Source organism: Neoarius graeffei, chromosome 18 (assembly GCF_027579695.1).
Source record: "Neoarius graeffei isolate fNeoGra1 chromosome 18, fNeoGra1.pri, whole genome shotgun sequence".
Classification (NCBI taxonomy): Eukaryota; Metazoa; Chordata; class Actinopteri; order Siluriformes; family Ariidae; genus Neoarius; species Neoarius graeffei.
This window is the reverse complement of record NC_083586.1, coordinates 56,960,828-56,975,125: the sequence shown is the minus strand read 5'-3', so window position 1 is coordinate 56,975,125 and position 14,298 is coordinate 56,960,828. Positions and strand designations below refer to the sequence as shown.

The 14,298-nt window shown below is 45.6% G+C and overlaps 1 protein-coding gene across 1 annotated transcript in view; it reads right to left on the bottom strand.

Annotated features, from left to right (window-relative positions):
* Positions 1-13,608, bottom strand: part of ppp3r1b (protein phosphatase 3 (formerly 2B), regulatory s1ubunit B, alpha isoform, b) — a 60,887-nt gene extending 47,279 nt beyond the window's left edge. Inside the window, exons 1-2 of the mRNA XM_060899060.1 lie at positions 13,400-13,608; positions 4,650-4,689 (exon numbers count right to left, since the gene is read on the bottom strand). Coding sequence (XP_060755043.1) covers positions 4,650-4,689; positions 13,400-13,402 — 43 coding nt within the window. The 5' untranslated portion in view covers positions 13,403-13,608. The remainder of the gene's footprint in view (positions 1-4,649; positions 4,690-13,399) is intronic.
* Between the last annotated feature and the right edge of the window lie 690 nt (positions 13,609-14,298).

Sequence of the window (14,298 nt, the reverse complement as noted above, 5' to 3'; positions counted from 1 at the left end):
ATGTAACCCATGTCAAATCTCGCGAGAGCAGCCGCGACAAGTAAACAACATGGCGCCTCAGTCACATTGTCACGTAGTGTTGCTGGGATGTTTTCATGGAGTCGGTAAGGGGGCGCACGCCAAGAGTAAGAGGGCGCAGCGCCCCTGTTCCCCCGTTTAGACGAAAGCCTGCATAGGGTCTAACTTCACATCTCTGTGAAACATCGGGAATGTCACTGTCGATGGTGTCCATTTCGGTAACCTGTTTACATTAGATTCCCAAGCGCTGGCTCCTTGGAAAGTTTTTGTGACGTCACGGGTCATGTGACCGCTTAGCTAATTAACGAATCATTGTTTTACGCTGACGTATAAAAAAAGTTGAATAATGTGATGATTTTCACATTTTTGACGCCCTGCAGTGATTTAGATGGCATTTCTTATGTCCTTTATACATAATTATACCCAGAAAAAAATCCATGTCCCATGTCCTTTAAGAAGCGGAAATTGATTTTGTCGGATGTTTTGTATAAAATTTTTATTGATTGAAATTGCAAAAAAATAAAAATGCTCCGTTTCTCAAAAATCCAGTGAATGTGGATAGAAATGAACAGTTATTCCATTCAATCTCGTCGTACACGGATTATAGCATCTATCAGCTTGTGTACGACCCGATGTCATGGAATAACTGTTAAATACACTGAATGGAAGTTGTTGAACCAAACTGTTAAGTTTGAAAAGTCTTGAAGACGTTTCGCCTCTCGTCCGAAAGGCATCATCAGTTCTGTCTCTCTCTGTTCAGTGATGGTCGTTCCAGGCTGACAAAATTGAACGATCCTCTCTGGCTAAGATGTCTGCCAGTTTTCTGGAAGTCCTCTCATACTCCCGCACTAGTCGAAGGGAACTCATCCCAAAGTGTGTAGAAACATATCTGTGAAGAATCTCAGTCATCCAGGTACATAGTAATCTGTGGTTGGTAGAAGACGAGAGGCGAAACGTCTTCAAGACTTTTCAAGCAAGTCCAGTTGCTCTCTTCTACCAACCACAGATTACTATGTACCTGGACGACTGAGTATCTTCACAGAAACTGTTAAGTTTTTACTGCCAGACTGGTGAAGACAGGCGAGTTTACTGCCTACTGACATACCGAATGCACAGTAAATTAATCGAGCGCTCTCATTTTCATGTTTCGATGTTAAAAGAGATCAAACAAAAAGTTGGGAATGTACTGAAATGGAATCAAATCAAATGAAACGAAACGGGAAATGAGCCTCGTCGTCGTTTTCCTGATTCCCAATGAAACGACGTTCAAAACTTCTTGAATAAACGAACCAATAGACCCCTTCGCAGTAAACGTCATTCATACGCAAGCGGAAACTGCGCACGCAGCCTGGACCCAAAAAAGACTCGGAAATGCCTAGTTGTTGTGTTGTCGGGTGTCAGAATCGTAGCAGTGATGGGGTTAAAATGTTCAGAATTCCAGCAGGATCTCACCCATTCCAAAAAAAAAAAAAAAAAAAATCGCCGATGTCTATCACTACAAGCCATCAAACGTGTAGACTGGGATGAAAGCATTATCAAAAATGCGCGGGTTTGCAGCGCCCACTTCATCACAGGTAAGATCAGGCTATTTATTAAATCTTTCTTTTTTATTCTTTCTAGTCTTCGTTTATTGATGTAGCAAAATACTTTAGTAATGTTTGTCTGATTAGCTGGGTCATAGTTACACAATGTAATGAATATTGTTAGCATGTTAACTTAGCTTTGCATGCAGTTTTGTTTGTAGGAGAGGTCTCGCTTGACTCAAGCAGTCCAGATTTTGTGCCATCGTTATTTGTGTATGCCGGAAATCACAATTTTAAAGTGAGGATGGAAAGGTAAAATTGTGCCCTCACTCTAAATGCCAACTTGCGTTGACTGCTCTACCCTAGCTCCCGCCCCGTTCAGTTTCATTTCTGCTCTCTGCCTCTCGCTTTTTACGCAGCTCTGATTTCTCTGAGCTGCACTCTTTACACTATCATTCCTTTCACGCCATTACCTCCTGCAAATTGCTGTTTAGTGTTGGTATTTGCTGTTGTAGCTAAAGCCACATTGCCATCACATCACTGGCATAATTTGATTAAAACAAAATGAATATGAATGTCCCATTGTTAATCAAGTTGTACATGCCCGCACATAACAATCATATGCGTCTAAAGACTTGTAGGCACGAAGTTTTTCGTGGGTGTACACTGAAGTCTTGTCAGTAAGGTACGAGTATATATCTGCCCATTGTATACCAGGGAACTTACTAACATCGTCCGTCCACTCTTTAATTAAATACGGATCCGGTAGGCGATGTCCACTTGTTAGAGTTAACTTATTTATGTAGCGTTCTCGATCTTGTAACGACAATTATTTGGCATAATCTGACAGCTCATAATGCCGGTCTATGGGCAGCGCCATTGTTTCGGAGTCCAGGCTGCGCGCGCATCCTGGCAACGGTCGGTTTGTTTACAAACATGCGAAGGGGTCTATTTCCCGTGCAGATTTCACGGCTGCCCATTTAAAATGGATGTTCAGTGATAGGGGTGGGCGATATATCGAGATTTGCGATATATCGATATGTTTTATGAACACGAAAAAGTTTTGGCATATCGTATATATCGAGATAATGCTCTAAATTAATATGATTTCGCCACTGTGCTTAATTTCCTTCACTGTGCTATGGTGCTGCCCGCCCCGCCTCCTTCTTGCGTTTGTACCCCCTCCCCTCGCGTGTAGGCGGCGTGTTAACTCATTCAACATGGCGGCGCCCACAGAAAGCCCGGAGGCGGCAGAACTCGTACCAAAAAAAGGACAAATGGCTCCATTATATGGAGATATTTTGGTTTTAAACCGTCGGACGAACAACAGAAAGAGGTCTACTGCCGGGAATGGAAGAAATTGGTGGCAACCAAAGCATCGAGCACCACGAACCTGTTCAACCATTTACAGGTACACCACAAACTTTTGTACGAGGAGTGTGCCAGGCTGAGAGTTAATGCGGTGAGATGAGCTTGAGTTTTGTTTTTAAGGAAAAGGAAGGCAATATGTATTATTTCTATAAGTCAAATTATTATTTATGAAATGAGGGGTTTTTTTTTTGTTACTTAAACGTTTAAGACGCACTTTATAAGAACTGCCTACCCTCAGGTTTTATGTTTGTAATTAAAATAAGGCTTGTACTAATAAGGTACTACTTCCTTGGTTTGATAATTCATGTTAAAAATGGTGCACAAGCACTTTGTTACTAGTACCTGTCTACCTCTAGGCACTTGGCTGCCTACCTGTTTGCACTTCAATTAAAAAAAAAAAAAAAAAAAACACCTTGCTGAATTTGGTGTGTCTGTTTTTTGGGGGTTGTTTTTCCTGCATAGATATCGAGATATATATCGTATATCGAGATATAGCAAAAATATATCGAGATATTTTTTTTTTCCTCCATATCGCCCAGCCCTATTCAGTGATTATTTGTCCCTCGACGACCGAGAAATGTAGTGATGCGGCCCTCATTGACGGAGTTTGACGCCCCACCCCCTTTTACGCTACGTTCACACTGCAAGGCTTAATGCTCAATTCCGATTTTTTTGTGAAATCCGATTTTTTTGTAAGGTCGTTCACATTAACAAATATATGCGACTTGTATGTGATCCTCAGTATGAACGAAAAGCCACCTAAAAGTGTTCCGTATGCGCATTGCAGGATACGACGACGTCACACGCAGTGAGCATGGCCAGTGTTTACGGAAGTAAAACCGCCCGGTTGCGGTATGACCCATCCTATCTAGCTTGAATAGCTGCATCCCCCCAAATGGAAATCAGCTCCCTAACCTCTGCGTCCTTCCATTGAGAAGATTCAGAACCTTCACAGCCCGAAGCATCCCTCGCATTGATGTCATGCGCAGGGGCGCAGATGCGTTTTTTGAACTGGGAGGGACAAAAAACTGGGGGGGACAAAGCTGCCAGCAAACCAACCCCAACATGCCTGTCAAACTTGTTTTGGGTTACCATAGCAACCAAGCTCGAGCTCGCAACCTGTGCAGTCTGCGCAGCTCAACCAACCGAATATCAGTCTTTGTTTTGTTTTATGTGAGTTGTTGCAACTATGTATACACTGCCGTGCACCTCAATAAACCGAATGGTAATTAGTCTTTTGATTTTTCCGTGAGGTTTGCCTTATGCAAAGAAAGACAGCATAGACGTTTTTTTCCTCCCTATAAGTGGGGGGGACCGAGCGAGGTGAATTTAAATCTGGGTGGGACTCGTCCCACTCTCTATCTGCGCCCGTGATTATGCGCCATGTTGTTGTAACTTTTTTTGAGAGACCCGCCGCCTACTTCAGCGCAGAATAGTGACGTTTGTGGCTTGTTGATGACGTGTAAGTCGGATGAATGCAACCTGGCGGTTCAGACTGAAGTCGCATATGAAAAGAGCGGATAGGAATCGGAATTAGGACCACATATCCAAACGGCCTGGGTCGGATTTGAAAAAAATCGGATCTGTGTCGTTCATATTGTCAATAAAAGATCGGATACAGGTCACATATGGGCGAAAAGATCGGATTTGAGTCACTTCAGCCTGCAGTGTGAACGTAGCCATAGACAGTTCAGCTCCCTCCCCCTTCAAGGAATGAGTGACCTCCTGAATACTCACAGTGCGAGCACATCTCCAAAGGGTAACTTGCTTCATTTCCCTGAAAAGACAACAAAAAACAGATCATATTAAAATCATTTTTAAAGAGAAACAAAAATACATCACGTCATTTTTGTATGGCACCTTTTAGACGTCTCAAAAAAAGCCTTCAAGGTGAGTGCCCTCATTCAAGACCACCAAATGCAAAATAGGACACTCCCCAGTGGAGTAGGGACGAGGCAGGAAACCACTCCGCCGCAGACGACTTCCAGGCAGCCAGCCATCAAACACATGCACTACCAAGTAACAGCAGGTTGGATTTTATCAGGAGGCGAGTTAGAGTCCAGCGCACTCGGAGTAGCCGCGTGTCCCAAACAATGAGTTATTAAGTCACTCTGCACTGCTGGAACATTCGGCGCCGGTGTGATGAACGAGTAATGTTAATCACGTCAGCGTAGGTGAAGATCCACTTCATGTTCATGTGATAATTGTCCTTCATAAACACATCTGTATTAATGAAATATCTCCTGCTGAAACTAGTTAAAAACCCTCTGGATAGATGTATGACTGACTGCCACAAGGAAGACGTTCTGTGACGTACTGGACCTCTGTATGGTAAGAAGGGGGCGTGGCCAACAGGCAGGGCCCACCATACAAATGGGTGTAACCGATTTTGACTCATCTGTACAGCACAGAGCTCTGGCTCCAAATCTGACCATATTTCCAGAGAACGGAAGGCAACAGAGCCACGCCCTCCGTGTGTGTTTTTTTAATTAGTCATTGGCTGGTGTGAGGAGCAAGCGTGAGCCCAACTGTAATAACAGGACTGACCTGATTCTCAAAATCACGCCGTCGTGTCACTGATCATGATATCGGAGTCAGAGCGAGAATTACAGACAGACAAACAGCACACAGAAACGCCACAGCAAATTAAAAGCCTCCTGACTGATCGCTTCATAAAGAGCCGACCGCACATCACAGATCCTGCGCGCGCTCACAGATCGCCTCATTTCATCATGCATGAGAAAAGCACAGCATTCCACCAGGCTGCAGAAACAGGGGGGGGTAGTGAGCAGAGGTGTAGATAGATAGATAGATAGATAGATAGATAGATAGATAGATAGATAGATAGATAGATAGATAGATAGATAGAGATGATGGATGAAGGGATGCAGAGGCAGAGAGAAAGAACAGAGGTGGGGAGAGACAGAGACAGAACAGAGGTAGAGAGAGTGAGATAGAGAGAGAAAGAACAAGTAGAGAGAGAGAGAAAACAGCGGTAGAGAGAGAGGTAGAGAGAGAGATGTAGTGGAGGTGTTAGATGTTGGGAAGGCTGATGATTCGGTCCCTCTGCATGCTGGAGTCGTTTATAATAGACACACCACAGTCACCTCCTCCTCCTCCTCCTCCTCCTGTCTCTCATCACTATACACCTCTGTGCTTGCTCTCTCTCTCCCTCCCTCTGTTTCTCTCTCTCCCTCCCCCACCTCTCTCTCCCCCTCTGTTTCTCTCTCTCCCTCTCTCTACCCATTTCTCTCTTGCTCTCTCTCTACCCCGTTTCTCTCTCTCCCTTCCTCTGTTTCTCTCTCCCCCACCTCTCTCTCCCTCTGTTTCTCTCTCTCCCTCCCTCTGTTTCTCTCTCTCCCTCCCTGTTTCTCTCTCTCCCCCACCTCTCTCCCCCTGTTTCTCTCTCTCTCTCTCTCTCCCCCACCTCGCTCTCTCTACCCCGTTTCTCTCTTGTTCTCTCTCTCCCTCTGTTTCTCTCTCTCCCTGTTTCTCTCTCTCCCTGTTTCTCTCTCCCCCACCTCTCTCCCCCTGTTTCTCTCTCTCCCTCTGTTTCTCTCGCTCTCTCCCCCACCTCTCTCTCCCCCGTTTCTCTCTCTCCCTCTCTCTCCACCTGTTTCTCTCCCCCCCCCCCCCACCTCTCTCTCCCCCCCTCTGTTTCTCTCTCCCTCTTTCTACCCCTGTTTCTCTCTCCCTCGCTCTCTCCCCCACCTCTCTCTCTACCCCTGTTTCTCTCTCTCCCCCTCTCTACCCCTGTTTCTCTCTCTCCACCTCTGTTTCTCTCTCCCTCTCTCCCCCACCTCTCTCTCCCCCCTGTTTCTCTCTCCCTCTTTCTACCCCTGTTTCTCTCTCCCTCGCTCTCTCCCCCACCTCTCTCTCTACCCCTGTTTCTCTCTCTCCCTCCCTCTCTCTACCCGTTTCTCTCTCCCCCTCTCTACCCGTTTCTCTCTCTCCCTCTCTACCCGTTTCTCTCTCCCTCTCTCTACCCGTTTCTCTCCCTCTCTCTACCCGTTTCTCTCTCCCCCTCTCTACCCGTTTCTCTCCCTCTGTTTCTCTCTCCACACCTCTCTCTCTCCACACCTCTGCTCTCTCTCTCTCCCTACCCCCGTTTCTCTCTCTCCCTACCCGTTTCTCTCTCTCCCTACCCCTGTTTCTCTCTCTCCCTACCCCTGTTTCTCTCTCCACACCTCTGCTCTCTCTTTCTCTCTCTCTCCCCCCATCTCTGCGCGCTTTCTTTCTCTCTCTCAGCGTTAATGTTTTGTACAGAATAAAGAGCGCGGATATGAACCTGTGTTGAACAGGCTGAACATCACACTGACACGTGTTCAGAGTGAGTTACACTGACGTGACAATAAGAGTTTACATACTGACTCAAGACTTTACCCTTCTGAGAGGGTGGCTAGGACATCCCTCTCTCTTTCTTTTCTCTCTCTCTCTCTCATCACTCTACACCTCTGCATGCACGCTCACTCTTTGTTTCTCATATATACACCTCTGTGCCCTCTCCCTTTCTACCCCTCACACTATCTTTCCCTCTCTCTCCACGTCTGCATCCCTTCATCCTATCCACCTCATTTTAGACTCCTCTCTCTCTCTCTCTCCACATCACCCTACACCTCCACACACTCCTCTCTCTCTCTCTCTCTTTCTCTTGCCCCCACCCAATCATAACATCAGGGGCCGATCAAAGCTCAACACTGCAGAGTTCGAGCTCTCCCCTCTGACCGTCTCCCCGACCGTCTGCAGTCAGAGCAGACGCAGCTGTGAGCTTTAAGTAACAGAGCAGCGTGTTATGGGTTCCGGTAGAGACAGACGATGTGACAAATATATCACATCACCATATTTTAGCACTTCAGTCACCAAACCCCCAGCAGGAGCGAAGAAAACAGAAAAGTAGACGGGGAAAATATTATAAGAATATTTAAAAAGTAAAAAGTGGGGAAAATGGGGGGGGGGGGGGGGGGGGGGATTGGAAATAAAGAGAAAAGTATCCGCAAAAAATAAAAGAAAGTTAGCAGAAGAGCTGCATTAGATTTCCACCAAAAAAAAAAAAAAGTTAAAAGCAAAAAATTAAATTTGCACAAATTTTAAAAAATTTAACATTAAAACTAAATTGTGAAGTTTTAATTTTTTTTGTTTAGATAATTACAAACTGACTGGAGTCAGATGACTTGATGCTGAAGTTTTCTACTTTTGTGATTTAATTAAAAAACAATAAAAAATTGTTAAATATTTTTCCTTAAAAATGTAATTAAATAATTTATTATTAATAATATAATAATAATAATAAACAACTACAATGTAACCCAGTATATTTTTTTAATGATTTAAAAATAAAATATTGTAGATATTAGAGCATCAGACAGGTTTTTTTTTTTTAAATAAATGCAGCAGGACTTTTGGAGCGTGTTCGGTTTTTGTTAGTAAACTTTACGGCGTCTGAGGATTTGTGATACGATATTTAAATTACATGACGTTTTCTCAGCCCTACCTTGGGACACCACCCAGCCGTTGATTATTTTCCTATAGCGGCGCGTCCTCAACGTGCTTCCTTTCTTTACATAATGAATAGGAAATGTAAATACGGCGTCCTTATCAGTGCGTCTCGTTTTCACCTCTGTGAGACAAAGACTGCAACAAGGTCAAGGATTACTTCAATCCGAGATGTTTGTTTAGAGAGAAAAAGGAAAGTGAGGGGAATGTGAGCGTCTTAAATACAAACTGAAGGACTTGCAGGAGTAATGTGTGGAGTGTATGGTGCGCACGCGCACGTGTGTGTGTGTGTGTAGGTGGAGACGAGTGTGTATTGTTGTGTAAACAAACACTAGCTTTGCTAAAACCGTAGTGGCTCTACGATGACAGAAAATAAACTTTCTCGCTAACATTAGCGCGCTCTGAGCACCCGGTGTGCTATTTTGACACCAAATGAACTGGATGGAGGGTTTAGGATTACCTCATCGGGGTAGGTGGGGGGCAGACGGGGCAACAGAAGGGACAGACGTCTTTACACGCCACAAAAAGAAACCGACACGCCTGACTCGTCCACTTCCAACACGAGTGGACGTTAAAGTCCAAGTCTAACGTTTCCCCTGTCCTGTCCTCTCTGGTTTCTATCCATCATCCAATAAGGAGATTCTCTCTCTCTCTCTCTCTCTCTCTCTCTCACACACACGACAGATTTCAAATGCGTCTGCCACTTTAAAGGCTTTAAAGACACTGCTCTGTGCTCGCTGTGTGAAAAGGTCAGAATAACCCCCACCCCTCCCCGGTACTCTCAAGTGGTTACCGTAGCAACAGCAACGCTATACACAGCTACAACCCACAGGGGAAAAACAAACAAAGCATGACCCTCAATATGCTAGAAATTCAACATGATCCCACCTACATCCCGTTTTAATACGACCTTTAATACAAGCGCTTGTTGTCAGGGGCGTGGCCATGCATCATGAGTAGGTCACATGACCATAACACGTACTCTACCTGTGCTAGGATCTCAAAAACTCACTCAAACCCCACAGAAGTATCATTTCTTTAATGTTTTTTTTTTAATGTCTATTTTATTATTCTACATATTTGGAAGAAATGCTTTGTAGGAAAAGTGCGAGAGCTTCCTGAAGTTTCACACAATATCATCATCAGTCCAGCCCTGCAAGTTTGTTTAGAGTGAACAACTTGTCTGGTCGTTTCCCAAAGCTCTTACAGCGGTGAAACAATCGCACGGTACAAACGATTAAGAAGAAACACAGCGCTGATGGATATGAAGCATGTTAAACGGCGTGTGTTTGCTCGAGGTCCATCCAGGTGCTCCGAGTAACCTGGATCTGTGACCTCCATCGAGAATACGCCTCTATTTGTAGAATAATGGGACGTTAAATAGGCTACAGAGGAGGCCTGGAGGAGATAAAGAATCCTGGCTGGCCTATTTTATACACACATACACACACTCTCTTCCCTCTCTCTCTTCCAGAACGTTCTGATCTGTAAAGTTTGGATGGTGGGCTGTGCACTGACGACCAGCAGAATGAAAAGCACCATAAATAGACAGAGATTCAATTATGACAGGAGGAGAGGAAGAGCACAAAGCGGAGCGGTGGCCTACATTAACTAACTAACACACACGAACCTGCAGCCCTGACTGTGTGCAGCGTTTACTGACTCGCCGCTGACTACTGGAACAGCTTCAGAGTCCGAGCACTGGTACTGATGAAATAACCATACGCCTTTATATTCTGCCCGACGTCACCATGGAAACGCACGGTGTCTTAATTTAAACATCTGTCATTCCTCCAAAAGCATTTGGATTGACAGACATCATACAGGGAATAATTTTTATAGCTTTATGGATGGATAGATAGATGGATGGAATATCCATAGAGAATAACTTTAATAAAAATGCCAAAAGGACAAAAAGGTCAGACTTTATAGTTTAAAACAAAACACAAATAAATGGATTAATGGACAGGCAGATAAACAGCCAAAAGGGGGAAAAAAATATGTTTTATAGCTTTATAAAAGGATGGACGGATCGACAGATAGGCGTTTGCTTTCGTTCAGTCAACATATACATACACGCACAGGCCACTTTATTAGGAACACCCACCCATCCAAATCAAGATCTCAAAGCGTGACTTTCATGTCACTGTGGCATGGGTGTCGGTTTGAGTATTTCAGAAACTGCTGATCTCCCGGGGTTTTCACACCCAACAAGCAGGCTCTAGTTTAGTTTACGCAGACAGAATGGTGCGAAAAACAAACATCAACTGAGTGAGAGTTCTGCGGGTGGAAAGTTACAGACGCCTTGTTGATAAGAGAGGTCAGAGGAAAACAGACAGATCTGTGGTTCGAGCTGCCAGGAAGGAAAGATACAGTAACTTGTATAATCACTTTTTACAACCGTGGTGAGCAGAAAAGCATCTCAGCAAGCAAGCAGCAGCAGCAGAAAGAACACCACACTGGGTTCCATGAACAGGGATCTAATGGCCCTTTTCCACTACCCTTTTTCAGCTCACTTCAGCCCGACATGGCTCGCGTTTCGACTACCTCAGAGCAGCACGACTCAGCTCGCTTCAGCCTTACTCAGCACCTAGCCTGGGAAATCCCATGCTGCTTTGCACAATCGTTCCGATCTGAAAAGACAGCATGGAAACTATGGTCTAAAGGCTCGCCTGAGTTAAGGAGCCAATCAGAGAGTGGGGAGGGGTGGAAAGACGGTGACGCGTACTACTCGACAAACGGAAGCTTGTAGTTTATTTGGGACTGTTTACGGATCACGTTTAACATGGCGGCGAGCGATACGAACCAAACTTTCGATCAAGCTTTAGACTGTTCTGAATAGTTTAGAGCGAAAGTTTGTTTTAAAAAAAGAACAGCGTTTGGCTGTAATCGTTCGGTGCCATTGTTTTCCTATTTTTGTTTTGCCTTCTCTCTCTCTTTCCTTCTCTTCTTCGCTCTAACTACATCACCGGGTACAACTGCCATGATTGGCCATGGGCTACGTATACGCCAAATGATAGACATTCGCAGCGTCCAATAAACGGCCGTTGACAATCGTAAACCACACCTCCCCTACGAGAAATTCAATAGGCGGATTCCAGACCATATTTCACTTGTGATATGGTCTGGTGTTAACCAGACTACTCAGCACCGTTCTGGAGTAGGGCTGAAGCGAGCCAAACCGAGCCGAGTGGGGCTAGGGGCGTGAGGAGACACTCCCCTGTGCACTGATTGGTGAGGAGGCGTGTCCTCACATGCCCACACACGCCCCGCACACGCTGGGATCTGTAAACACCGTAAACCCGGAAGAAGAAGAATTACGAGAATTATGAAGCCTTATGCGCCTCGCCTCATCTATACGCTCTTGCCAGTATCTGTTGGCGTTGTCGGTGACAACAAGCCACAGCACCAAGACCAGCAACACTAACGACTCCATGTCCTCCATGTTTATTGTTTACTATCCGGGTCGTGAGACTACCACTTAAAAGGTCACTGATGTCACTGTTTGTGCCGCCTAACGACATCACGTGACGTCCACCCACTTCCAGCCAGCACGGTTCAGCGCGGTTGTAGTCGAAATGCAACTCCAACAGCTCGACTCAACTTGACTCAGCCCAACTCAGCCGCGTTGGTAGTGGAAAAGCGGCATTAGAATCAAGAACAAGTTCCTATTAAAGTGGTCGGTGAGTGTAGAAATAAATAGAGACCCTGACTTTTGAATACTAACACAAAGGTAAAAACCCGAGTTGTGTGAATGTGGAATGAATTATACAGCTAAAGGACATTATTATAACACTATTATTATTAGCTGCCCTATGGAGGGTCACAAAACCAATTTACGCATTCTGAAACCTTCTAAACGCCTGACTCGGCCCTTTACTGCACCCTTGGGCTGAACCGTACGAGTTAGAGGGGAAAAACAAAACACAATCTGATCAAATCTTGACACGGTGGTAGTGGTGGTGAGCTCCATCCCGTGAACCACATCGTCTGTGAAGAATATCAATCTTTCTGCTTTCAGACATTACCCAGAAACGCTGTCCAACAAATGCGTCGTACTGATGAGACGTATCCCTCGCTTCATCAGAGGGATGCGGCGGCGCTTTAGCGTTTTCATCCGTCAAGCTCTCCTCTCACTTATACACATCAGCAGTCTAATAAACCTTTCATGTGAATACCGCTCATCATCTCGGACAAGCCTCCTGTCGTAGCTCGGCGTCACGGAGCTGCACTGGGACGCTGGCGTTAACATGCTTATGCTGGATTTCTGGGTAACATGATGCCGGGATGGGAAAAGCAGCTTTTGTCGAGTTTGATGATTTGAATTGTGGTTGTTTTTTTTGTCCTGTTTTAGGTACACAGCTCTCTTTGATCATGAGAATACACCACCAGTGAAGACATCAGCAGCTGAATCACTGGACATCTCAGAGATATTTCAGGATAAAACCATGTTTCCTGTGGTTCAGGGTGGAGTTTACCTTCAAGCAAAGATAAACACAGACAGACAGACAGAGATATCCTGCAGATGTAAACATGAGAAATAAGATTGTTCTACACTGGTGTTATAAACACAAATCGAGGGCATTTCTACCACCACCATGTTTACACACTTGATCAGTAGAGCCAGTGCAGGGCTCAGTCATGCTGCGAGCCGGGTACAGAGCACCCAGAGCCGGAGAACACAAGCTTTTATCACAAATAAACTCGCATTAGCCGTCAGAGCGCAATGTGTCCGCCTTTAACACGCTAACCGTCAGAACGCGGGCCACAGAGCCGAAGCCCACATCACGACACAGCTCAAAAAACCCCAGAACAACATCACATAAGCTCGTTTTCCACCTCTCAGTCTTTAAGAGCACGCCGAGCCGTTGTGCAGGTCGACACCAGCTAGCGCGCATGCTAACGTGTTGCTCGAACTCATGCTAGCACTGCGCTGTTAGCAAGCGACGGCTTCGTTTCGCAGCGCGCGCGCGCTCACTCACTCACTCACTCACCATTTTGTGGCGCGGATTGTCTCCGTGTTGTTGATATTTCGCGGATCCCGGGGGTTGTTTTGTGTTGTTTGTGTTGTTGTTTGTGTTGTGTTGTGTTGTGCTGTGCTGTGCTGTGCCGCAGGGTCAGTAAGAGAAGCCCTCAGTCGCTGAGAGAGAAAGCTGCCCCCCCGGAGCGCGCGCGCTGTGTTATGGCCGGATGACGGATCTCACTGCGGTAAAGAGCCGCAGCGCGGAAACAGGAGGCGTGGCTTCACTCAGCGCCCACTGCCGAGGGGGAGGGGCGGAAGGGGGGGGAGGGGCGGAAGGGGGGGCGTCCGGACAGTACATCCGGGTACTCCGCCCTTACTCGCCCGCGTACTACCGTACTACAGAGTGCGCATGTCAGAATACAGGATACAGTTACCATGGTTACCGTATCAGTAGCGTATTAACATACAGGTTAGTGCGCGGGTTCAGACGGTGTTTTCTACATGCATGAGAGAGAGAGAGAGAGAGAGAGAGACATATAGGACATACAGAGAGAGAGAGAGAGAGACATACAGACACACACACACACACACACACACACACACACAGATACACATATAGGACATACAGAGAGAGAGAGAGAAAGAGAGAGAGATACATATAGACCCACACAGATAGAGAGAGAGAGATACATATAGGACATACAGAGAGAGAGAGAGAGAGAGAGAGAGAGATACATACAGAGAGAGAGAGAGAGACATACAGACACACAGATACACATATAGGACATACAGAGAGAGAGAGAGAGAGAGAGAGAGAGAGAGATACATATAGACCCACACAGATAGAGAGAGAGAGATACATATAGGACATACAGAGAGAGAGAGAGAGACATACAGACACACACACACAGACATACATATAGGACATAC